This window comes from Crocodylus siamensis, chromosome 1, assembly GCF_052110815.1.
Source record: "Crocodylus siamensis isolate JL-2025a chromosome 1, ASM5211081v1, whole genome shotgun sequence".
In the NCBI taxonomy this organism is placed as follows: domain Eukaryota; kingdom Metazoa; phylum Chordata; order Crocodylia; family Crocodylidae; genus Crocodylus; species Crocodylus siamensis.
This window is the reverse complement of record NC_143395.1, coordinates 276,535,834-276,562,452: the sequence shown is the minus strand read 5'-3', so window position 1 is coordinate 276,562,452 and position 26,619 is coordinate 276,535,834. Positions and strand designations below refer to the sequence as shown.

The 26,619-nt window shown below is 44.1% G+C and overlaps 1 protein-coding gene across 1 annotated transcript in view; it reads right to left on the bottom strand.

Annotated features, from left to right (window-relative positions):
* Nucleotides 1-10,870: 10,870 nt before the first annotated feature.
* The window catches only part of CLTRN (collectrin, amino acid transport regulator), a 38,246-nt gene continuing 22,497 nt past the window's right edge, over nt 10,871-26,619 (bottom strand). The window contains exons 4-6 of the mRNA XM_090063213.1: nt 23,794-23,910; nt 17,183-17,377; nt 10,871-12,400 (exon numbers count right to left, since the gene is read on the bottom strand). Coding sequence (XP_089919339.1) covers nt 12,244-12,400; nt 17,183-17,377; nt 23,794-23,910 — 469 coding nt within the window. The 3' untranslated portion in view covers nt 10,871-12,243. The remainder of the gene's footprint in view (nt 12,401-17,182; nt 17,378-23,793; nt 23,911-26,619) is intronic.

Sequence of the window (26,619 nt, the reverse complement as noted above, 5' to 3'; positions counted from 1 at the left end):
ACTTTTGTTCTGGTGTATTCTTTTTTGTTAAGCATATTGTGATCAGAGAGAAAATAAAGAAGAGAAATAGAGAAAGAAGAGAAAAAGAGAGAGAGAAAAAGAGGGGGAAGAGAAAGAAAGAGAAAAAGGAGAGAAGAGAGAAAAGGGAAGAAAGAAAAGAAAGAGGTAAAGAAAAAAGAAAGAAAAGAGGAGAGAAAGAAAAAAGAAGAAAGAAGAAGGGGAGAGAAAAAGAATAGAAAAAGAGAGAAAAAGAATAGAAAACGAGAGAAAAAAGAGGAAAAATAGGAAAGAAGAGAGGAGAAAAAGGAGAAAACAAGAAAGAAAAAAGAAAAGAGAAAAAGAGAAGAAAGAAAGAAAAAAGGGAGAAGAAAAGAAAAAAGAGAGAGAGAAAAAAAGAGGAGAGAAAGACAAAGAAGAGAGAAAAAAGGAAAAAGAGAAAGAAGGTGTGTCCCTCCTCGCCAGCCTCTCCCACTGCTACCAGCTGTGGCTTGGGCCCGCTGCATCAGAGCAGTGTCCAGTGGAGGGAGGCAGCAACACCACACCAGCAGGCATCAGAGCCAGGGCACTCAGGCCTCCCTGACAGTCCTGGAGCAGGAGAAGCCTGAGCCCAGGGCTGGGAAGAAGGCCTGGCTGGGGCTCAGGCAGATGGACGCCCCATGCCACTCGGGCAAGGACAGCATCAGGGTGCCAAGCACTGGGGCTGGGTGCTCAAGGCATGGCCGGGTGGCATGGGAAGAAGGAGGTGTTGGGGGAGGTGCCACAGGCAGGCCGGCCTGTCTGGGCCCTTGGGAAGGTGGGGACCAGGTGACAAGAGGGGCTGCTCCAGGGCTCTATGGGCTTGGATCATGGTGGGCGGGTGGTCAGGGGTGTCCAGCAGCACCCAAGGTGGGGCCCAGCCTGTACAGCTCAGCAAGGATGGGGCACAGCCACCCTGCCCAGGCGGGGACACCACCGGGCTAAGGCAGGACTCTGGGTTCAGTGGGCTGCCAGCTCAGCCTCCCTGCATGCTGGGCACAGTGTGAGTGGGGCAAAGCCACCCCCAGTGCAAGGCCCCAGCCCCCAGCAACAGCCACTGTGGCTGGCCTGGCATGCCTGGGCCCTGGCCTTGCCCCTTCACAGCTCCCCTCCAGGGGCTGGGGTCAGGGCAGGAGCTACCCTGTAGACTCCCAGCTGGCTTGCCCCTGAGCACCATCTGTGACAGCTGTTCCTGGGGCCCAGGGGACTCCTGTGGCCAGGCCCTTGCAATGGGGGTGGCTCTGCCCCACTTGTAGTGTGCCCAGCATGCAGGGTGCCTGAGCCCAGATCCGGGAGCCCCCCAAGCCCAGCATCCTACCCCAGACAGGCAGTATCCCCTCATGGGCGGGGGGGATGCACCTCATGCCTGCAGAGCTGCGCGGGCCACTGGGCACCCCCACCCACTGGCCTGCCCGCCTGCTGCAGCCTGAGCCTGTGGAGCCCTGGGGCAGCCCCGCTTCCTGCCCAGCCCCCACCTTCTCAAGGGGTTGGCTGGGCTGGCCTGCCCACATCCCCTCCCCCTGCACCTGCTTCTCCCTGTGCTGCCCAGACCCTGCCCCGAACACCCAGCTCCAGCACTCGGCACTCCAGTGCTGCTCCCATCTGGGTGGTATGGGGTCAGCCTAGGCCCCAGCCCCCTCCCCCACAGCTCCCTCCAGGAGCCAGGCTGGGCTGGAGGGTGCAGCGTGGGCACAGGGAGCAGGGGACAACCTCTCTGCTGTCCTGACTCCACCCCCAGTGCCACAGTGCTGGGACCTACAGCTGCTCCACAGCAACTTTTTTTTTTTTTAAAACAATCCCCTTGCACACCTCTTGGCATGCCAGGGAAAAATGTGTCTGCATGCCACTAATTAGCACATATGCTAGGGATTGCCTATCCCTGATCTAATGTGCCCCAATAGTTGCAGCAGCCTCAGGACCGATCTGACTTGACTTGATCAGTAGCCCATGGGCCATAGGTTTAAGACCCTTGCCTTAGGATGTTTGGTCCATTCTCCACTACAGTAACTCGTTGCTCATGAGGTAAACCGCTTTATGTGCCAGGTGTACTTAGAAAATCCATTGATCAGGTCTCCCAGCCCTGTCAGCAGTGAACAGACTGTCCTGTTTTCTCTGAACTGCGCTAATTTGCCTCTAGATTGTTTTCTTCCCTTTAAAAGAGACAATGTGATGTATAATCAGGGATTTTCACCACTGAATTATATTCTAGCTTTCTAAACTGCTGGACAGTTGTTCATAGAATCATAGAAGTAGGGTTGGAAGGGACCTTGTAGATCTTCAAGCCTGACCCCCCACCTGGGTGGGAGAAAAAGACTGGACTCAAATGACTCCAGCCAGGCAGTCATCAAGCCTCTTCTTAAAGATCCCCAGGGTAGGAGCCAGCACCACTTCCCTAGAAAGTTGGTTCCAGCTCCTAGCCACCCTGACTGTGAAGTAGTTCTTGCGGATGTCTAATCTAAACCTACTCTCCAATAATTTGTGTCCATTGTTCCTTGTCATGCCAGGGGGCACTAGGGGAAACAGTGTCTCCCCCAAACCCTTTTGGTCCCCCCTAGTGAGTTTATAGACAGTTACCAGGTCCCCCCTCAGCCTTCTCTTGTGAAGACTGAACAGGTTCAGGTCCCGCAGTCTTTCAGTGTAGGGTCTGCCCTGTTGTCCCCGGATCATGCAGGTGGCCCTCCTCTGGACCCTCTCAATGTTGTCCACATCCCTCCTGAAGTGGGGCACACAGAACTGGACACAGTACTCCAGCTGTGGCCTGACCAGCATCGCATAGAGAGGGAGGATCACCTCCCTGGCTCTACTTGAGATGCACCTGTGGATGCACGACAAGGTCCGGTTAGCCCTGCCAACCGTGACCTCGCATTGTCGGCCCATGTTTATCTTGGAGTCATCAGTAATAACTCCAAGATCCCTTTCTGCCTCTGTGCTCTCTAGAAGGGAGTTTCCCATTCTGTAAGTGTGCTGCTGGTTTCTACTGCCTAAGTGCAGCACCCTGCACTTGTCAGTATTGAAACGCATCCTGTTTATGTCAGCCCACTCCTGTAACCTATCCAGATCTTGCTGTAATCTTTCCCTCCCTACTAGCGTGCTCACCTCACCCCAAATTTTGGTATCATCAGCAAATTTAAACACGTTGCATTTCACCCTGTCATCCAAATTGCTGATGAAGAAATTGAACAGCGCAGGCCCCAGGACCGAGCCCTGGGGGACTCCGCTGCCCACTTCCCCCCAGGTCGAATATGACCCGTCCTCCACCACCCTCTGAGTACGACCCTTCAGCCAATCTGCAATCCATCTGACTGTGTAGGCATCAATGCCACAGTTGCCTGTGTTAATTGATAAAGATATTTGCACTGTTACTTATGCCCACTTAATGTAAAAGTCTGAACATAGTCATTTTCAAATAAAAAGAAAGCTGAAGTGTAAAGTGTTATGATGAAAAACAGACAATGTTCTTTGGGTGAATCTGATATCTTTTATTAGACCAACTAAATAGTTGGAGAACAATTTTTATGCAAACTTTCGAGTTCAAAAACCCTTTGTCAGGCAAGGAAGTTTCAGCAATTGATGTGTCCAGATGCTCTCCACCCCAGGGTGTTGTGGGAATTGGCAGGGGTTATCGCGGGGCCCCTGGCACGGCTTTACAAGCACTCGTGGTGCTGTGGCCAGGTGCTGGATGACTGGAAGAAGGCCAATGTGGTCCCCATCTTTAAAAAAGGCAATAAGGAGGACCCGGGCAACCATAGGTCCATTAGTCTTACTTTAATCCTGGGGAAGCTCTTTGAGAAGAATAGCAAGGAGCACATTTGCGATGGGCCGGCTTCAGGGATGATGCTCAAGGGCAGCCAGCACGGTTTCATTAGGGGCAGGTCATGTCAGACCAACCTGATTGCCTTTTATGATCAGGTCACAAAAGCATTGGATGCAGCTGTTGCCATGGATGTAGTCTTTCTGGACTTCAGCAAGGCCTTTGACACGTTCTCCCACCCCATTCTCATTAAAAAGGTAGGTGACTGTGGCACTGGTGCCTACACAGTCAGATGGATTGCAAATTGGCTGAGGGGTCAATTCAGAGAGTGGTGGTGGATGGGTCATATTTGACTTGGGGGGATGTGGGCAGTGGAGTCCCACAGGGCTCGGCCCTCGGGCCCGCACTGTTCAATTTCTTTATTAGCAACTTGGATGACGGGGTGAAAAGCACCCTGTTTAAATTTGCAGATGACACCAAGATTTGGGGTGAGGTAGGCACACTAGAAGGGAAGGACAGATTACAGCAGGACCTGAACAGGTTACAGGGGTGGGCTAATGAAAATAGGATGGGATTCGATACTGACAAGTGCAGGGTGCTGTACTTAGGCAGTAGGAACCAGGTATTTCTCCACTATTCATCCCCTTCTCTCCCCCACACCCAAGCTGTCTCTCACTCATTGACTCTTCAATCTACATTTTCACTGACTACCTGTCTTGTATGCAGACCAGCACAGCCTCTGGCTTTTTTACTTTTCATTCCATCCAGGAAGAGCACACATCAACTGCTGAAACTTCCTTAGCCTGACAAAGGGTTTTTGAACCCAAAAGCTCGCTTAAAAATTGTTCTCCAACTATTTAGTTGGTCTAATAAAAGATATCAGATTCACCCAAAGAACCTTGTCTGCCTATGTGCTTAGACCAACACGGCTACAACCTACACCCCTGTATAATGAAAAACAGGCACTTGCCTACATAGCTGTGTGTGTTCACTTGTACTTTCACATGATGCTCTGTAGCTGCATATATTATAATAGTAATAGTTTTTGGTTGTGGAACTGAATGCTTTGTAGCTGCATATATATATTGCATTTTGGATTGAAGTAGGATGGTCAATGATGATTCCATTTAGGAGTGGCTAAATCTTTTTCCTAGTATGGGTGATGATGACTCTCCTACTGACTTCAGTGGGAATTTGATCTGGCTCTAAACCATATTAGAAAAAAGTTTAATTTCGCTGTTGTGTCTTCTCCCTCCCAGGTCCTCAGTCCATGATGGCCTTGAGACCCCTGTCAGGAAGAAGGAGGAGGAACAAGGAAGGACAGAAAGGAAGAGAAGGAAGGAACCTTTGTTACTTTCAAGTCTCTGCTTTTGTATTTTCCTTCCCCCTTGATGACTCCTAATGACTCTTCATCCATGGCTAGATCTGTGGTCACACAACCACATAGCCTTCCGGCCTTCTCCTAATTTGGTCTGTTCCCCCAAAACCGGGACTCAGCCCCACCCTGCTGCTCTGGGGCCTTGTAGCTGGTGTCATTTATCTTGTGTTATACGACAATATAGTACATACTCCCTTGGTTCCCAGGCTTTGTGTCCTTGTTGTGTTAGACAACCTGTCTGCCTTGAAAGCTGTGATCACATGTTATGGCATGGCCCCCTCAATTCTCAAGCTGTGTCCATTGTTGTGCTAGAAGACAGCCTGTGTGCCTCCAGGGCTGTGGAGTGCTGTGTGTAAGACCCAGGCTCTTACAAATCAATTAACCCCTGCTGCCCATCTTGAACCCTTCTAATACATATATTTATACCTATAAGCCAATTCCCAAAAAACCAGACCTTTAAATACCACTTTAAGCCAACAGAGCTGCCCTTCCTCATTTTATTTGCCCTGATTAATAATAATTAAAAATAAAATGTTTTACCTTTAGGAAACTGAGATGAAAAAAATATTTTTCGCATTGTTACTACTTTATGAATTTGTTTCAGTACAGTATGTAGCACTTATCAGCTTTGAACCAAGGGATTTTGGACTTTGTACTAATGTACTCTGTGATATTGGATCTAAATGATATTGTAGACTATGATGTATGAATACAGACTGAACTGAGACCACTCCTTCACTCGTTACTCAAACAGAATCTGTTGCTAATGACTGTTGGCCACAACTGAGACAAATCTGAATGAACTAGTGACCTGGAGACCAGTTCCTGGAGCCACAGTTCTCTTTACTGTTTGGGAAAGGCTTTTGGCAATTGACAAAACATAAGAAAATACCGTATGAAGTTCCCACTGTATGTTTTTTATCTATTTAATTTATAACACCCTGGATTTTCCCTGCGGCCACTTGGCATCACTGTATTAGAAATGATGATGATAATACTGCTCTTTTGTGGTCATATAAACTGTCTTTCTCTATGAAGTGTTCCTTCCTATAGGCTCACTTCTGTCCAGCTGAAAATAGTGCAGTATTAATTATTTTACTTCCCTCTGGCATGTCTCTCAAAACATTTCTATTTTTTAGCTGTTAAGACCGCCATATTCAATGTGTTCCTTTTCACATTTGCCTCTGTGTCCTGAACTTCCTTTCTGCCCCTGAGCTTGGTCAAGCATATGATCATTTGTAATACCATATACGCTTGCTTGATAGTGTGAGAGCACAGTGTGGGAGCAGCAGCTGCAGCTTTTTAAATCCCTGAAGCAGATAAGATTTCCCAGCAACCCCTTCTTTCCTCACCATGCTGAGTATCACCAATATAGCCAACTAAGCACTGGAGGAAGCACCATGGAGGCTGTGAAATTACCTTTGTAAGAAATGCTTAAGAACAGGTTATAACAGGGGTGTCAAACTCATTTTGGTTGGAGGGCCACATTTCGTTCAAGTGCTCAGGGGCCCCACAGGCCAATAACTCCAGAGCGTACTGACTGACCACTAATTCCGGACCAGAATTATTGAATTATCCTTTTGATAATGCCATGGTTTGTATTGCCTGGAAACTCATTTTTCAAGGACTGGTTTGTCATGAGTATGAACCCAAATCATGTCCTGTAGCTCTTCCTTTGTGTCAAGGAGGAAACTAAGATTGCAAGTATTTTTTTCTGTTGAATTATAATTAGGAATGCATAATAAGGAATATTCCAGAAGGTGCTTCATCCTGATGGCCAACATATGTTAAGATAATTCCCTTCCTCTGCTCAGCTGGCATGTAGCGGGTAATAGGGCTGTGCAAAACACCATTATTTCATTTCAACATCCATTTCACCATTTTGAAGGGACAGTGTTTTGTTTTGTTATTTTGTTTCATTTTGAAGCACTGTCCTGTTTCGTTTCATCAAAACAGTTTCACTGTTTCAACTTGTTTTGCTGTTTTGCCCATAGGCTATAATGGGGAATCAAAAAATGCCTAAAACATTGTCATTTGTTGCCAGATTTGGATGGAAATTGCAGGGATGGTAGCCCCTTATGAGAGCATGAAGCCTGCCAAGGTCCAAGGTGATAGATGCAGGGGCTTCTTGGAAATTGCACCTCAAAGCCTTGAATGCAAAATTTGCTGGCAGCAGCAGCCTTCTGTCATCTGGCATGCAGAAGGCTGTGGGGCTATGCTAAACTCCTCCTGGGGGTGCAGGCCCCTGTATCTACACTGGATGACAGGAGGCTGGCGCTGCTGCCTGGGACCAGAACTGGGCACAGCCTGCACCCAGCGCTGGGGAAGACAGATGCTGCTGCTGGCCTCTGGCAGCAGCGGCAGCGTCCTGTCATCTGATCCAGGGGCCTGCAACCCCAGGAGTGCTGTGGGGCTGTGCCAGACTCCTCTGGGTCTGCGGCCCTCCGGATCTGCACCCAAATGACAGGAGGCTGCTGCTGCCGTCTGGAAGCCAGTGCTGGGTGCAGCCCACACCCAGTACTGGGCTCCATGGAGCTCAACCTGGCAGTGGGAGGTGGAGTACAACCCCAGCTATGTCCACCTCTCGCCACCAGACTGTGCTCCAATTGGCTGCATCAGTCTCATGGAGCTCAGCCCAGTGGTGAGAGGTGGAGTACACCACCGGCTCTGCAGTCTATGGGGTTGGCAGAGCCAATCAGAGTTCAGCGCTGGCTCTGCCTGCCTCCCGCCACCAGGCTGTGCTCTGTGGGGCTGGTGAAGCTGATTGGAATGCAGTGCCAGCTCTGCCCACCTCCCGCCATCGAGCTGTGCTCTTGAGGTGGGCTGAGTTCCACAGCACTTCTTTGCCACCTACCCAACTTCTGAAGACCTGAAGAATAAAAGCTGGATTCTCTGAACAAACCTGTTGTCTGGGCATTGAGTCCAAGGCTCAATGGGACATACTTCCAAGATAATTCCAGTCTTAAAGAGATTTCTCAACATCTCAACAGCTATTGTTTCATTTTTATGCCAAGGAACACATTTCTGAACCTCTCTGGGTCTCATAGTTGACATGGAGAGATGAAATACTAGAGTAGATGTAACCTTTGCAACACTATCCGTGTGACTGTAGGGGATACCATTAAGGCCTTTCCCATCAAGGAGGTTTGTACATGTGCTTATACATGTGCTCTGGTGCATTCTAATTAAAATACTCTATCTAGCATTGCCGCAGCATCATGTATATAAATGTAAGCATCATTTCTGTAAATGTATATAAATATAAATGGCCACTGGGGTGCTTAAACTAAAACTTGTTGAATGAATTTTAGTTAAAGCATCCCACAGCCATTTTTAAATGCACAGGGTGCTTGATATACGTGACGGCTGCAGTGCTTTAATTAGAGTGCCTCTCCAGAAACTGGTCTAATTAAAATGCCCTCCCTGCTTCCCCCCCCCAGCATGTTTATAGGGAGACTTTGTTCTTTGTTCCATCAGATCAAATGCAAATTCCTTCCATCACCCAAGAAAAACATACTGTCCTCAGTATGCTTGAGCCCCAGATGGTCAGTCTGGTTATGAAGTTACTGGTTTTTCTCAGCAGAAATGACAAAATTGCCTAAGGACTTCAACATCTGGCATGCAACTTGCTCTTTTCCCCAAATAAATCAGAGCATTTATAGTTTCTTTTAAACTAAGAGAATATTTGATACTAACAGTGTTGCATGGATTTAATGATTAAACATGACTAGTGTCAAAATGAGCTTGTTCTGTTATTCCAGGACAGATATTTCAAAGTTCTCCAAGTTGTTCAAGCACTCCAAATGTGTGGGTAATGTGTGACTGAGTAAACTTATTCATGCACAATTTGCCCTTGGTTTAGCAATGCACTTGCTAGAGCTAGCTCAACAGAAGCTAACACCTTCATTGTTCTCTCTGAAATGCTGACCAGCTGTAGGTGTAGTTACTGATAAAAATTGCATATTTTCTCCAAATAGAACTTCCTGTTTATTGTGTTTGATTCATTTACCTCAATTTTAGTTCATGTATGTGTTATTTATTTAATGACCTGCCACCTTAAGTTAAGCTCTGACAGAAACCAAAGCTCCTTCCAGGTACACCAACCAGGATTCTTCCATTCACAAGTATTGACACTGCACTGATGTTAGATCCTTATGGAAGTGATTGAAAATATATTGCCTTTCATTGCATGAATTAAATGGCATTCTATGATAGGTTGCTTAGAAAAACAGAAACAACTACAAACAAACAAAGTATCTGACCAGGTCCTCACCTGGAAAAATGATCAGCTGTGGCATTATTGGTGTCATGAAGTTGAAGTACTTTTTATTTTCTAGTATTTTTTGCAGTGCGAGGATACTGTAACATAGCCTCTATAGCAAATGAGCTCTTGAATAAGCCAACAGGATTACACCAAAAATAGCTTTTAAATGTTGCTATGAATGAGTTGAGACTATGTGCTTTAAATCTTATAGGCCATTTATCTCTTGCACATATGCAAACACAGTGTGTTCTCTGCTTCCATCTTATATAACCTTTCAGCATAAAACCATGCCAAAACATTGTTAACTAATCTTCCTGCTAAGAAGCAATTTGGAGGGAAGTTAGTGATTAACTACTTGTCACTGATGACAGTCTGCATCATATACAATATTCCACAGAAGCTGTGGCTCCATTTTGAAATGTTGGTCAGTTCTGAGCCCTTAAATCCTCAGAAAGGCCCTAAATGGTAAAAAGTCTTGGCCCTCTGCTCACAAAGTGAATTTCACCAAAACAGCATAACTCCATCCTTTTGCTGCAATACAATTAGGCCATTCCTAAAGAAAATTAAAGAAATCTCTTAAGTCTGGCAAAATTTTTACAGTCCCACCAATGCATACAGTTTGTATTGAAGTGTCATTCCTAGTCATACAAAAGATATGGAAACCATCCACATAGATACTATTACTACTAATAATAACCGTAAGCTCAGTCCTGAGCTCCATAAAGATATGTCTAAAAGAAGAATCACAGGACAGTAATCACAGTAATATTTCATGCATCTGCATTTTCTATTCAACGCTCTCAAAGTGCTGTTCTTTCACTGATTAATTCAACCTTGCAACATCCCGATGAAGTAACACAATACACTTATCTCCATGTTACAGTGGTAGTCTGAAGCACAAAGAGATTCTCCTTAATAATTCTGAGTTTATTTTATTAATATTTTGCCAAAATTTCCCTAGTCACTTCTGAGGACATAGAAAAGGCAGTTTCTGCCCAAAAGACCTTACAGTCTAAAGAGGCAAAGCAATGGATGTAGGAATAGATGCATACAGATAGAGACAATGAGAGACACATATCTTGCAAGATCTGTGGTGGGGGCGTGTTATTTTCTTGTTTTGTCGCATCTTTCTTGGTGTCAGGCATTTTCCTTCTTGCTACCTGTCATTCTACCTGGTCTATATGGTGAGCCCTTCCCATAGCCTACTCAACCCAGGAGTGTCCATACTGAATGTAAAAGGCCTAAAAGGAAAGAGGCAATAAATGAAAGTGTTCATTATGACTTGAGATTCAGAAGTGAGGCTAGCACTCTGGAGGACAGAGGTTCTTTGCAGCTGGATGTTGGAGTCCTTGCCATGCCTGTCATTATCTCCCAAGGCAAGTACAAATTTGAATTCCACTGTGAACTCCTAACACTTGATTAATAATTTAAATTTTGTTTTAAAATAACAAATGCAAAACACTGACAATGGCCTGATGTGCAATTTTATTTTCCATTGGTATGGTACATGAATGTCAAAGCATGATATATAGAAGGTAGAAGGTAGACGAAGGTGTGTAAACCTCGTACATCACCTCAGCGTACTCACATCCTCTTTAACACATACGTTTCTCTCTCCTCTGCTTTGGCTTGGAACCTGTTCCACTGAGGTCAATGGCAGTTTTAGCATTCATTTCACTTGGAGCAGGACTTGGTCTTTAATGTTAGTTTCTGCCATGAGCTATGTACGAGTGTCTCCCGTTAAAATAATCCAAAGGGCTGAATACTACAAGGTACCCTCAATTCCTATTCACTTCCATGAGAGATTCACCAATTTGAAAGGCACCTCAGCAGGGATCATTTTGATCACCTCTTACATAGCACAAGTCATAAAATAGTATCCAGCAATGTCAGCCTCAAGCCTAATAATGCCTGAAGTAGAATGTATATCTACAGTAGTAGTAGAAAAATGTCTAGTCATGATTTGCAAAGTCCAATTGATGTCAAATTTACCACACTTCCTTGTAATCAGTTCTATTTTCATTAGCTCAGCACTCATGGATTTAGTGAGAGTTGGGTATTTATCTGCACTTTGTGCCCCTGAAAGACTCTTCTTAGCTTCCTCTGTCAAACTTTGAGGACCTTAAGTTCTAGTTGTTAGATTGTGTACCTTTCCTGGCTAGATTAAACAGCTGTCTAGTACCAGATCTCTTCTCCCTCCTTGGTATACATAAGCCTCTGGCCCAGTCATCTCATAACCTTCGCTTTCAGGAGGTAAGAAAGCTCTCCACACACTTCAGGATCAGGCACATGGCCTGAAACTTTTTTCCAGTAAGTAAAACTCCTGTGTATTGACCCCTTTTCAAGCAAAAGGCACGCTGTGTTTCAGCATATGACTCTCAGTTTCCAGAGAAACATTCACATCTCACTGAGGAGCAGCCCCAGTGAGAAGTGACAGTGATTAATGCTCTGTCACACAACACAGAAGACCAACATGGTTCACATTTATTCTAGGGTAGGAAAACAATGAACAAATCATAATGAAGTATTTGAATAATCTCTAATATCAAAACATGGAGTATGAATCAGGCTTCAGTCCCATTCCATGGTCAACTTTGGACAGTATTTCATGGTCTTCTGAGCTGCTTTGCCCAGAAACAGTAACTCTGCATTGTGGCCAAACAACGTGTAATGTTTGATTACGTGCATCTGTGTACATGTGTGTTATCAAAGAAAACTTCCTTCCTATAGTGAAAGGATGCATTCTGCTGCTCTTGATGGTTGATGTTCAGCTCTAGTGACAAGATGAAGGAAGTGTACAGTCTTTAAAAGAAGCCAAATGTACAAGGTAACATTTCATAGAGGTGTAAACCGTTCATCATCAGCTGCATAGCCTCCGTTAATCTGGCCAGTTTTTAAATTCAGCATATCACAGGGCATCCCATTTTCTATTGTTACAGTTGCTTCACATTTCTCTTCTAAATTTTCTGTCTCTGCAGGCTCCTTATTATTTCTACAAAGGAATAACATAAAATTACAATACAGCTTTAGAATATACTGCACAACCAAGAACTGTATGTGAGTGGCTCATATATAAAGGAAAATATATTAATTTTCCCATTATTTAAGAAGTTCACAATACTTAACATACAGAAAAAATAGTCTAATGCCTGAAAACAGCACTTGGAGCCAGGATCTCCTGAGTACATTCTAATACAGCTTTTACATGGGGGCCCATATGCTGACTCATTTTAGCCACTATACCTCAATGTCCTGCTTTGCAAAATGATCTGGAGACTGTAAACTAAAAAAGGAAATATAAGAATGAGATATAAATTAACAGGTGTAACCAATTTTAAAGTGATAAATGACCATTATGATTATTTGTCTAACTTCCTTTATAATACAGGCCATGGATTTTACACAGTGGTTCGTGCATTCAGCGACTTGTGGTACAATAAAAAGCTATCTTTTATAGAGTGTTGGAGGGATGTTGTTGCTGTGATGGTCCAGGAATTATTCAAGAGGCAAGCATGTTAATTTTCCATTGTATGCAGCAGATTTCAATATCACTCACAAAAATCCTTGCTGCTCACATATCTTTTATAAAATAATCTAGTCTTGGCTGAGGGCATGTCTATACCGCATCCTCACTGCTGCCAGGGACACACATTCCCATTTACACCCCACCTACCCACACTCAGATGTCCATGCCAAACCCAGAAATGTGCCAAGGAGGCCACTCCAGGGATGTCTCTCTTTGGCTGCTTTCAGGACCTTGGTATCAAGCACACTTGAGAGCAACTGCCAGGGGTGTCCTTGGAATGGCGTAACCACCACATATCTGGGTCTGCTGTGCTCAAGTGGGAACGGGTGTCATGCACCCCTGGTAGCAGTGGAGACATGGCACAGATATAAATTAAATGACTCTTCCTATTGGAGAATGAATGCATCCTGCACCTTGGTTATCTGTCCTGCACCTTGGTTAGCTGTGCTCACTATTATGAACATGCACAAGTGACCAGATCCTACTAACCTGTGTCTACTAGCTTAAATAATAGTGTGGGTTTTGTACTATCTAAGAACCTAGAGTTGGGGAACTCCCCTCTTGTCAGCACAGAGGCGGAAAAGGATCTTGGAGTCATCACTGACTCCAAGATGAACATGGGCTGGCAGTGTGGGGATGCAGTCAGGAAGGCCAACTGCACCTTGTCATGCATCCACAGATGCACCTTGAGCAGGTCCAAAGAGGTGATCCTCCCCCTCTATGCGGCACTGCAGGCCGCAGCTGGAGTACTGCATCCAGTTCTGGGCGCCACACTTCAAAAGGGATGTGGACAACATGGAGAGGGGCCAGGGGAGGGCCACTCGCATGATCGGGGGCAGCAGGGCAGGCCCTACAAGGAGAGGCTATGGGACCTGAACCTGTTCAGCCTCCACAAGAGAAGGCTGAGGGGGGATCTTGTGGCCTGTTACAAACTAGTCAGGGGGGATCAGCAGGCACTGGGGGAGTCCCTGTTCCCCCGAGCACCGCCAGGAGTGACCAGGAATAATGGTCACAAGCTGGCACAGGGCAGGTTTAGACTAGATATCAGGAGGTGCTACTTCACGGTCAGGGCGGCTAGGATCTGGAACCAACTTCCAAGAGAAGTGGTGCAGGAACCTACCCTAGGGGGTTTTAAGAGGAGGTTAGATGAACACTTTGCTGGGGTCATTTGACCCCAGTACTCTTTCCTGCCTTGGCAGGGGGTCGGACTAGATGATCTACTCAGGTCCCTTCCGACCCTAGAAACTATGAAACCTGGACATGTGACATATTTACACCAATATTACTGATATTACACAAGTGCACAGGAAGAGTGGACACAGTATGTACAACCTTACACAGATATACTCAAAGCCTATCTAGAATTACCCCAGGAAAATACAGGTGTTAAATTACAATGGTGGAACTTACACTGGTGATAAGCTTAGCCTGGCAAGGTTCTTTGGGTAGATATAATATCTTTTATTAGACCGACTAAATAGTTGGAAAAAATTCTTTGCAAAATCCTTAGACTTACACAGCTACAACCAACAACCATGAAGCTCAGCCTAAAACAAACTGACTCCCTTCAGATGCCTACTACATGCAGCTAGCCCAGAATAGCTGCATGTCTGTCCACTCCAGAGTCCAGTAAAATTTATATCCATGTACAAAACCAATGTAACTTACCCTGGTGTAAATGAGTTGCAGCCATCCCTAAACTGAAATCATTCATACTAAAGGAGCCACTGAATAAACTGATCTAAATTGCTAAATGATTAAGAAATTTATTTTAGAACCATCAGGCAATGATATCCTTATCATTCTTTTGATTTATTTTTGACCTTGAGATCCACTGTTTCATAATCAAAAAGCCTGCTGTACTTTACAGCTTGCAGCATCAGCAATTTTGGAGGATAAGAAACTCAAAGATCAGCTATAGTACTTCTTCCAGTCCCACAACACATACTGTAATAGCCTGACTCAGTGCTTAAACATTCATGATATTAACCATAATAAACTTTTACTGGCCTTTGGGAGATATATAGCCCTACAGACCTGCCAAAAATAAATGTGTGTTATCTATGAACTCCTCTTTCCTCTGACTGTGACATGCTTTAAAGAGAAGAGGAAAGCATGATGCTTCATAGTCACAGCCTCTGAGGATGGCTCTCCTCTCTTGGAAATTTGCCAATTCTACTAGAGAAAAAAAAGCTGTCTTACTGCCATAGTGATAGGGTAGCATGCAGACAAGAAAACATATTTGTCAAGTGCTAGAGAGACTCTGCTTGGTACGAGGTTCACCTAGCACTCAGTGAAGCCAATGACCACAATCCCACTGACTGCAGTGGAACAGAATTCAGCCTAAAGGTAAAACCAGCAGCAGGTCCAGGGGGAGCACAGCGTTGCAGTTGCACTCCCCGGTTGGCTATGTGCTGTGAGCTTTCTGAGCTTACCAGCATACCAGCATAACTCCTGTCAGAGCTCCACATTGCCATGAGCTCTGAATTCATCGGCTGGTCATTGTAGGTCTTTTATGCAGCTCTGGAGCCCATGGAGTAAGTATCACAGCTGTTCACCCTTCTTCTCCCCACCTCTCTACCCTGATAAATTCAGTGGTAGGGGAAAGAGGGGAGGAGCCACAGCTTCACTGACCACAAGAGCCTTCTTCATCTACAGTTTGTTTGGTTTAAACAGTACTTGGATTGCATGGAAAAGAAGCATACAAGTCTTTTGAATCCATGAATCAGTCTCATAAGTGGGAATGTACATGTATGTGTAAGTATTTTCCATTGTGCACTTGCCAGTTTCCAAGCTACCTAGTTGTCAGCATGTCTGTACCCCCAATCCCTCTTCTGCTCCTGTGTGATCCTATAGTGAAACCATGATGTTTGTAACAAAGTACCAGGTTCCTCAAGTGTTTCAGTTTCACTCAGGAGGAGATTCTCACATCTGATGAGCTGAGAAATGTTCTTATCCAAGCAGAACTATGCAAACTAACAGATAATTGAAGTAGAGAGAAGCAGCAAAACCCAGGATCCATCTACTCCCTGCCCCTCTCTGCCTTCTTTAATCCATTCACTGAAAACACGGACTATCAAGTTTAAGCAGCTCCCAATTGACTCATGGTGGCTAGTACTGCAGTATGAAACAGGTGAGTGGTGGAAAAATTACACCTCATTACTCTACTGCATAGCGACAAAAATCTAGTCTCATGGTGAATGAATTCTGGAACTGAGCTTGTGATGTAGGTTCATAGGTTGTCTTATAGGATCAGGTTTTTTCTAATAGTCCATTAATCACTGGTGTGGCCAGCACTTGGGTCCTGAACCTACAAGGACCAGAGTGTTTTGTTTTTAAACTGCCAACTTTAAAATTCTCTTCACCAGGGGGAGCTTCAGTCACTGCTAGCTTTTTGCCCCGCCACTTACCCATGTTTCTGGCTCTACTGACAAAAGCCAGTGTGCAGTGCACAAAACTCTTTTAAGAAAGCTAGCAGCAAATTAAGTCCTTAGAAAGCAATCATCTATATTTAGGACAGCCTTCAATATCCTGTTCTTACCCTGGTTAAGAACCTCATACTCTAAAATAATACTGTATTTTCTAGCATGCAACACACACCGTTTCCCCCAAAATCAGCCCCCTAAAATTTGGGTGCATGTATTAAGCAGGGTAAGCTGATTTTATGAGTAAGATAGAAGAAATCTGCTTTGATTCCCACTCCACAGTGCAGCAATTGTTGCATCACAAGCAGCTGAAGGAGTCAGTTGATATAACGGCTCCTTATTCTTCACTCCAGAGATGTTAACTGTTATCTCTCCTTTTTAATGCTTTTTGATGTTTAAGCTAACCATTCTTAGGGTAATTTTGCTGCCTGCCAGCTGCTCCTGGTTTCTTTCCTTTTATTTCACAGCCTTGGAGACTCTTTAGCTATTTCCAAAATCTTAGATCCACCCATGGGGACCAGTCTTCAGCAACAGCTAAGGTTTCAGCTTTAGCTAAACAAGAAACAGAGTGAATTAGCTCTATCCTTGCTCTATGTAGCTATGCCTAGAAAAATCTTGGTTTTCTTTATAGTGCCTTTCAAAAACACTGTGTATATTATATTCCCAGGTTTATTATATGCAAGCAAATACAGTTATTTGCCTTCAATAAACATAACAGATGTCCTCAACTGGGCAGAGAAGGCTGCCATGTTTCTCAAAGACTTCCTGTTCACTCCATTCACTAGCGGGGGGTTAGAAGAAAAAAATACGCTAAGTTACTTACTTTTTGCGTTGTTGGATTCCTGATACTATGAGGAAAATAATTCCTGCCACAATGAGGCAAAAGACAACACCAAATACAACAAGCCAGATAGGTACAGAGGGTTCAGTGGGTGGTGATAAGGTTGAGGAAATCTTCAAGAACTGCATTGTTCTGTCATTCAGTAAGAAGGCATTATTGATCCTGTTTCTGGTCATCCTTTAAAAAATACAAACCACAGCATAAAATATAAACATATATATCAATGACAGTGGGAAACAAAAGAGCCCTAGTAGGAGCAGTATAACTGCAGCAGGAGTGAATGTATCCCACTGTGAAGATTATTAGGATCTCCATTTTAACAATCCATAGGCACTGTCAATCTATATCTGCAGGGACTTAGCCATAAGGCTTCCATATGTAACTCTCTGAAAGCTTAGGGTACAGGGCTGAGATTTCATATATTATTTATTGCTTATTATTTATGTATATATTTACAACCTTGGGCAGGAAGCTCTCCTGTGAAATGGAATGTGTTTTTAAAAAATGTAACATTCACTAAAATATCATAGCTTGGAGGTGTTAAAAATTACTGTAACAAAAGTAACTTTAACTTTGAGCTGGGGTGATTCTTAATTCCATACACCAAACAGCTTTTCAGCTAAGTAACAATACTTAATACTTGCATGGTGCAGTGTTTTTAATCTGCAAAACTCTGAATGACTTCACTGGGAGCAGGACCAGACCCCTGCTAACTGATGCTCCCACAAGTCTGGTGTGATACCTAAGTGGTGTAAGGAATTACTACTACCTGAGGGCCACAGAGAGAGTCAGCATCAAAGATGGGATGGAATACAGAAATTCCTGGCTTCCAGTCCTGCAGCTATGTAGCACTCAAATTGCATGCACCCAATTTGCATTGGGCTCTTTCCTCCCACCCAATTTGATTCTGGGGGGCTGATCTGACCTCTCATTCACATTAACCCAGCGACAGAACTGCTCCCAATTATGCTTAATGCCACAGACCCTGCTGTCTGGGAATTACAAGACAGAAGAAGATTCCTGACACCCAGGAATATCCCTACTCAGAGAAAGGAAGTAGGTATAGGCCTAGCTGGAGTATGGTTTAATACAACCATTGATCAGTGCATATACAAAGCACACAGAGACCCTGCTAACAGTGTTAACTGAAGTAGGTCCCAATACATACAAAACAAGGCATTCCATACCATATACGGCCTGTACAGAAATGCTGGAAAAGTTGCTCATTAGTTTTAGAGGTGCCTCCAAGGACCAACAGATGGAAAATAAACTGATACCATCAATACAGAACACCAAAACAAAGATAAGAGGGATGTGACAAACAGGTATCTAGTGGGAAAGGCACTCTAATTGTATAGAAGTTGGATATAGATAGTAATTGCTGGGTAGGTACATCTACATGAGATGATTTACTGCTCAGTAGAGCTAATTACTGCACAGTAAGTGGCTGTGTCTACACTTGCCGATGCTTACTGCACAGTAATTGACTCTAATAGCTAGTAAAATGCAAGTAGTAAATTTTTTCAAGATTACTTACTGCTCAGTAGCACACGTGTAGATGCTTGACAGGGAGTAAATGTGTTCCTGGTCAGCCAGGCTGCAGGTGCAGGAGATTGATCCCTACCCCCAGGAGCTGCCTGCAGCCAGGGTGGGGTCTACCACCAGAGTCCAGGCAGAGCTAGTGTCCCTTTGCCCCGGCAGCAAGGAGCTCCCAGACCCCACACTGTGATTGTGGGGCCAGGTCTGGAAGATCCTTATTGCCCAGCTCAACTCCTGTAGTCATGGGGCCAGGGTTGGGAGAACCATATCTCCCAGCATGAGCCCCACAGAGCTGGTGCTGGGAGAGGATCTCCCAGCCTGGGCCCTGCAACCATGGGACTCAGGCTGGGGGAGAAGTATCTTCCAGTGCCAGCCCTGCAACCACTGGTATCACATAACCCCCAAACCACACTAATGGAATTAGATAACAACATGGACCCTGACCACACTGACAACCTGAGCACACTGGTGACACCCTGGAGACATAGAATAGGTTCATTACCTATTTTTCTTCAAACTAAACAGTGTCTTGAAGGCTGTGCACTATGATCTGTTCATTATTAGATGTTTTTAAGTTAAATTGTGCCACTAATAATAGTTTAATCCATCCAAACTCAATATTAATTTCTTCATTAAACTATAGCATTTTACAGTTTAAACATTTCTTCCCCTGTGAAAGGTTTTAACAGTCTAAGAAAAGTTCCTTGTATTTAACTTGAAGGCAACTAATCTCTCTCAAAACCTAAGGAACTTAGAATCATACAAAATTAGAGTTAGAAGGGACCTCAGGAGGTCAGTCAGTCCAACCTCCTGACCATCCCCAACTAGATCACCCCAGCCATGGTTTGTCCCCAACAATCATCCCCAAGGACGGAGATTCCACCACATTTCTACGTAACCAATTCCAGTGCTTCCCCACCCTTCTACTGAAAATTTTTCCTAATAGTTTCATAGTTTCATAGTAGCTAGAGTCGGAAGGGACCTAGGTAGATCATCTAGTCCGACCCCCTGCCTTAGCAGGAAAGAGCACCGGGGTCAGATGACCCCGGCAAGGTGCTCATCTAACTTCCTTTTAAAAATCCCCAGGCTAGGAGCCTGCACCACTTCCCCTGGAAGCCGGTTCCAGGCCCTAGCCGCCCTGACTGTGAAGTAGCGCCTCCTAATAGCTAATCTAAACTTACCCTCCGCCAGTTTGTGACCGTTATTCCTGGTCACTCCTGGCAGCGCACGGGGGAACAGGGACTCCCCCAATACCTGCTGATCCCCCCTGACCAGTTTGTAGCAGGCCACAAGGTCCCCCCTTAACCTTCTCTTGTGGAGGCTAAACAGGTTCAGGTCCCGTAGCCTCTCCTCATAAGGCCTGCCCTGCTGACCCCTGATCATACGAGTGGCCCTCCTCTGGACTCTTTCCATATCGTCCGCGTCCCTCTTGAAGTGTGGCGCCCAGAACTGGACGCAGTACTCCAGCTGCGGCCTGACCAGTGCCGCATAGAGGGGGAGGATCACCTCCCTGGACCTGCTCGAGATGCATCTGTGGATGCATGACAGGGTACGGTTGGCCTTCTTGACTGCCTCCCCACACTGCCGGCCCATGTTCATCGTGGAGTCAATGACGACTCCAAGATCCTTTTCCATCTCCGTGCTGGCAAGAGGGGAGTTCCCCAACCTGTAAGTGTGGTGCCGGTTCTTCCTCCCCATGTGCAACACCTTGCACTTATCAGTGTTAAACCCCATCCTATTCTCATCCGCCCACCGTTGCAACCTGTCAAGGTCAGCTTGTAGCCTATTGCACCCTTCTAGTGCACCCACATCCCCCCACATCTTAGTGTCATCAGCAAACTTGAACAGGGTGCTTTCTACCCCCTCATCCAAGTCACTGATGAAGATGTTGAACAGTGCGGGCCCGAGGACCGAGCCCTGGGGGACCCCACTGCCCACATCCTTAGGTTAATGTTCAACCTAAACTTCCCTTGCTGCAACTTGAGTCCACTGCTCCTTATTGGGCGTGTCTACCTGTGTCACTATGGATGTTGTTAGTGCACTGTGATTTAGTACTTCCTTTTGGAAGTATACACTGGTCTTCCTGCATCTACAGAGCCATTCATTTCATTATAGAGAGCAATCAGGTTGGTCAGGCATGACTTGCCCTTGGTGAATCCATGCTGACTGTTCCTAATCACCTTCTTCTCTTCCAAGTGCTCAGAAATGGATTCCTTGATGACCTGCTCCATGATTTTTCCAGGGACTGAGATAAGGCTGATGGGTCTGTCATTCTCCAGATTCTCCTTCTTCCCATTCTTAAAGATGGGCCTCATATTTGCCCTTTTCCAATCATCCGGGACCTCTCCCAATTACCATGAGTTTTCAAACATGATGGCCAGCAGCTTAGCAGTCACATCAGCCAACTCCCTCAGAACCCTCAGGTGCATCTCACCCGGCCCCATGGACTTGTGCACACCCATCTTTTCTAAATAGGCCCTAACCTGTTCTTTTGCCACTGTTGGCTGCTCATCTCTTCCCCAAACTGTGCTACTGGGAGCAGTAGTCTAAGAGCTGACCTTGCCTGTGATAACTGAAATGAAAAAGTCATTGAGTACATCAGTCTTTTAGTCATCCTCTGCCACAAGGTTGCCTCTACCATTTAGTAAAGGACCCACACTATCCCTGATCCTCTTCTTGCTGCTGAAATATTTGTAGAAACCCTTCTTGTTACCCTTCACATCCCTTGCTAGCTGCAACTCCAGCTGCTCTTTGGCCTTCCTGATTTCATCCCTACATGCCCAAGCAATATTCCTCCCTAGCTTTTTGTCCACGTTTCCACTTCTTATAAGCTTCCTTTCTATGTTTTAGCTTACTGAAGAGTTTTCTCCTAAGCCAAGGTGGTCTTCTGACATTCTTGCTAGTATCCCTGCACGTTAGGGTGGTTTGTTCCTGCACTCTCAGTAAGGTTTCTTTAAAGTACAACTAACTCTCTTGGACTCCTCTCCCCCTCAGACTGGCCACCCAAGGGACCCTACCCATGAGTTCCCCAAGTGAGTCAAAGTCTGCTTTTATGAAGTCCAGAGTCCATACTCTGCTCTTCTCCTTCTTCCTCCTCCCATGCTTAAAACTTGTCAGTTCCAAGCATGGGAGGAATTATGTAGTTAAATTCTTTATTTTAGAAAATGTATTTTCTAAAATGTATCTTTAGGGCAAGTTAGTCTTCTCTGTAATACTTTCTTGTATACCAACTTGTGGGAATATTTCAAATTGCTATTTTTTTTTATAATAGAGCAAGTGTTTATCAGGAATAAATATGTATATATGGACCTGTAAAATGTGTGTGGCTTTTTTTGCAAATTGTAAGATCTCGTAAGTCATAACATTGCCTATTCCCTAAACATTGAGTTCTTGAATGTTTTTGGAAAGTGAGGATTTCCCCTTTAGTTGAGAACCATATGTTGTACAATATATCAGATGGTGAAATTTGATGACAAATTTTCTGCCTTGCCGGTATTAATTGATGGTCATGAGCAGACCTCAACATGAAGTTATTGATCATGAATCACACTATTATGTGCTTAGGTATATACAGGCAAATATCTGTGCATGTATGTTGCATATGTGAAGATAAGTATAATATTCAAGCTTATAACTCATCATGTGATTCTTACTGTAGTTAAGATAGCTCAGGGGGACCATTATTTTCTGTGTTCTTTGTTTGTACAGTATCTAATAGTATGGTAACCTGGTATGCAACTAAATTTTGTAGGTGTCAATATAATATATACAATCAATAGGAAGAAGAAGAATTAGATTTGGAATCCTATAAGCCAAGAAGTTGCTTGTTGGAATACTCAGTCCAGGGAGCATTTTATTTTTTGTCTCAATTTAGTGGTAAAAATGTAAACCATTTTTTAAATGTTGTATTTTTATTTATTTGATGAGAGACAACAGTTAAAATCTAAGAGGCCATAATACAATGCAATTTTGGTGACAAACAGTGAATATTAAAGACTTAAAATAAATCAGCTTATGCAACTGGTTGTTTCAAGAATAACAGAAATTAATGCATTCAAAAGTGCATTCCAGCACTCTTAGAAAACGTCAGTGAATAAATAATCTTCTTGCGCCACTAATGTAATGAAGTTGTTTGGTATCTCTGTAGGAAATAGCTTAATCTGCTCATAAGCTTAAAAATTAATCTTTCCCGAAGAATGCATACTCATTCATCGGGAATTAGGTATTACAACTCTATAAAGATAACATGAGATTTAAAGACAAAGTACAGCAAGTTTAAAAACAAAGAGATCTATTATTGCAGAAACATGTGGGGGTAACTCTGCTTCTGGGAGTCACCCTTGTAAAGTCCTTATGCAGACAGCAAACTGCTGAGGCCAAATAACCTGTTTTTCCCCTCTAATTATGCAACCTCACAATATTATTGTACTGGTTTCAGAACATAATATTTAATAAGAAAACAGAACAACTTGTACAAACAGTGCTCAGCTATGACAGGGATAGGTTTCCTAGAAAGATCTGAAGTAAAAAAAATGTGAGTACCAGTAAGATATGCAGCTAGGTGTTCTTGGGCTGACTGCAGTGTGAACACCCAGTATTGAAAGAATGAGCCTTTTTCATAAAAGTACAAAATCCCCTGAAGAAGACCCTTAGCTGATTCTGAGTAAGTTGGTTGAGGCAGATGTGAAGGACATGGTCAACACTGGTTTATATGTAGACCTCTGTGAAGTGTTTAGATTTCTGAGAATCCACTATATTTTTAAAGGCTATTTTCAAAGGCTCACACATTTCAAGAGTGCTAAGAGGCTGCTCCCTTCATACAGATAAAACTCCTTTTCATCTCATATGCACAAAGGAAAATAGTATCAACCCCATGGTATGATTAAAACCTACAATGTTAAATGATAAATTCATATAATTGATTCATATAATAAACTGATTTATATCATTAAAAGGTAAAAACTATTAGTTCATATGCTATAAGATATACAGATCCACATTAATTAGGCCTCTGATTAGAATGGGAGAGTAATATAGAGAAGAAATTACTATACCTTATGGCTGCCTCAACCTCGCCTCTGGGAACAGTTGTTGCATTTTTGGATGAATCCGTGACCACAAACCAAAATGACACCCGATCCGTTACATTACAAAGTAACACATTGGAAATTCTGTTTTTTAAACAAAAGCAGGGTAAAACATAAGTACAAAGTGAAAGCAGATTTTGAGGCTGCCAATGTATCACCGTGTTTCACAAGGCTTTTGGAAAAGGAAATATCTAGCCTTTGTAAATTTGACTAAGAAAAAGGCTGGTCATAGCTACACCCCATTGCTTCCTCCTTTTCAACACACATGCTATAACAATAGTAACAAAAACATGACAAAAAGGTTACGTTTGTTGATGCTTCATTTTCCTTAACTTTCTGGTCATTTTATCAGCTTCATCCAATCCCTGCAAGATCTCCTATCACAAGCTTGTCTGGCCCCATGCGTACATTTGATAGAGTGACATTAAAACAATGCATTTTGTTGGGACATCCTAGTGGTTAAGAGCTAGAACTAACATACACTGTAATTAGTATTACATCCTTCCCTGTTCCACCATAGCTCCTTGTCCATATCGTAGCTGGAAACAAAGGAGATTATACTTCCATTTGGAATGCATGGACCTCTACTGGCGAGTGTGGCATCAGTGCACTTAGCTGCCATGGCCGCGCTTACATTTCAGTTGGTGTTACTCATCTTGCTTTTGGTCTGTATTGCTCCGTTTCTTCCCCACTCAGTGCAAAAGTGGTTGTGGAAGCTTTGTCTGACTCCAGCCTACTTCACAGATTGTCCATCTTGAGGCAATTGGCTATGGTTTATGCCAAGAAAAGCTGAAACTTAGCTCCCCTCACCTTTTGTGGAGGTAGTGGGCTAAGTTTACTGAGGATTGTTAAGCTTTGCATCATTTACATCATAAACCATATTTAACTCTGTAGAAATCAGACACGTTTTACTTTCATGTGAAGCAAATATTGTAAATGGTGTATTAGATCAGATTATCATTATTTTCTATGTAAAACTGGGCACATCTACACAAGCTGTTTACTGTAGAGCTGACTAATTAGCTCCACAGTAAACATCTCAGCATCTACATGTGTGGTCCTATTAAGCTGCAGCAAACTAATAAACTCCAGGTCAGGTTAGTACTTGTAAATACAAGTACTGTCCTGTGGTGGAGTATTTTAGTACACAGAAACACATGTGTAGATGCTACCACAGCTGACTGAGGCACTAGGGTACTTCAGTGGAGGGGCTCCCTGCCAGCTGGCCCTACATTACAGCAACCTCATGCCCCAGCCAGCTGCTCTACAGCACTCTGAGCCAGGTCAGAGCAGCCCTGGGCTGGAAGGCTGACGCCCCCCCAACCCCCGATCCCCTGCCAGCTGGGCTGCTCTGACTTCGCTCAACATGCTGTAATCCTAGGTGCATGTTCAAACATGGTGCTCGGATATGTGCTAGAATTTATTGCTGTGTATTAATAGCATGTGTAGATGCACCCCCTGAATATGAACATGTCTTTAAAGATATTTTTATAATCTCATACATGTTTTAAATAATTTTATTAGCAATAAACATGTACAATTAAACGAACATTAGAGATACATGAAGGAATAAAATCCCTGCAGAAATGTAAATGGGTAGCTCAGCTGTTTTTATATTCTTAAATAAAATGCTGGCCCAAGATTGCTAAGATAACCATATGTAGGCACCTGTGTAAACTCCTATTTAAGCAAGTGACACTTACCACTCAACAGTAAGAGCCAGTTTTGCTCTCACTAAATTTCTTCACCTTGGCTAACATTTGCAGTGAGTGACTTCATCCCCATGTAAGGCTCCTGGCACAAATGAAAGCCACCCTGCCCTGGTAAATGGCTTCCTTTGGCAAGACAGTAGTGTCAATACCACCAGGCTTCACATCCCATCAGGCATGCAGGGCAGTTGTGTTTACTTAGCAGTGGCCATGTGTGAGATGCATACAATCAATAATGCCAAAGGTCCACATGGGTCTGGCAAACCCATAGAACTGCCATGGTTAAAGAACACTGCTTTCTGTGGCCAACGCAGACAAAGGAGTGATGAGTTTTCCTACCACTCCAAATTCAATTTGCTGCTGGGTCCCCTGGGAGCAGCCTTTGTCACGAGTCCAGAAAGTGGCTTGAATTCACTCTTCGAGAGCTGTAGCAAAACATGGTAGCCACTCTCCCACCATGTCCCCCTGAAAACGACACTGCCTAATATTAATTAATGTCACTGACTTCCTTTAATTCTTATAGTTTAGCTTATTCTTCTTAACATGCAAGTTGTACTATATCTTCCTTCTGTGTTTCCAGTGAATGTACATCAGCCCTTCTGCAAACAGCTGTCCACCAGAGAGCTCATTTCATTAGTGACATCTGCTGGCTGATCAGAAACATAATGAAATTATTTTATAGATACTAGGGCTGTGCGAGGCTTTGGACCATGCTTTGGATCCAAAGAAGCATGTCCAGATTGAAGCACTGGCTTCATTAGGCTTTCCATAGTGGTTCAGACCTTCCAAACCGCTTTGGAAAAGCTTCGGAGCCACCTCGGAGATCTGGCCATAGGGGATAATGGGGAATCAATGAAATATCTATAACTTTGTTTTTTGTCTCATTTGGATGACACTTGCAGAGATGGTAGCCTCTGTCGAAAGCATGAAGCCTGCCAAGTTTCAAGAAGATAGGTGCAGGGGTTTTGGGGAAACTCCGCCCCAAATTCTTGAACACAAAACTCATGCCACATGTATGTGTTACACCACAGGGGGGTGAAAACTGCAGGCATGGTAGCTCCTGATGAGGCCACAAAGCCTGCCA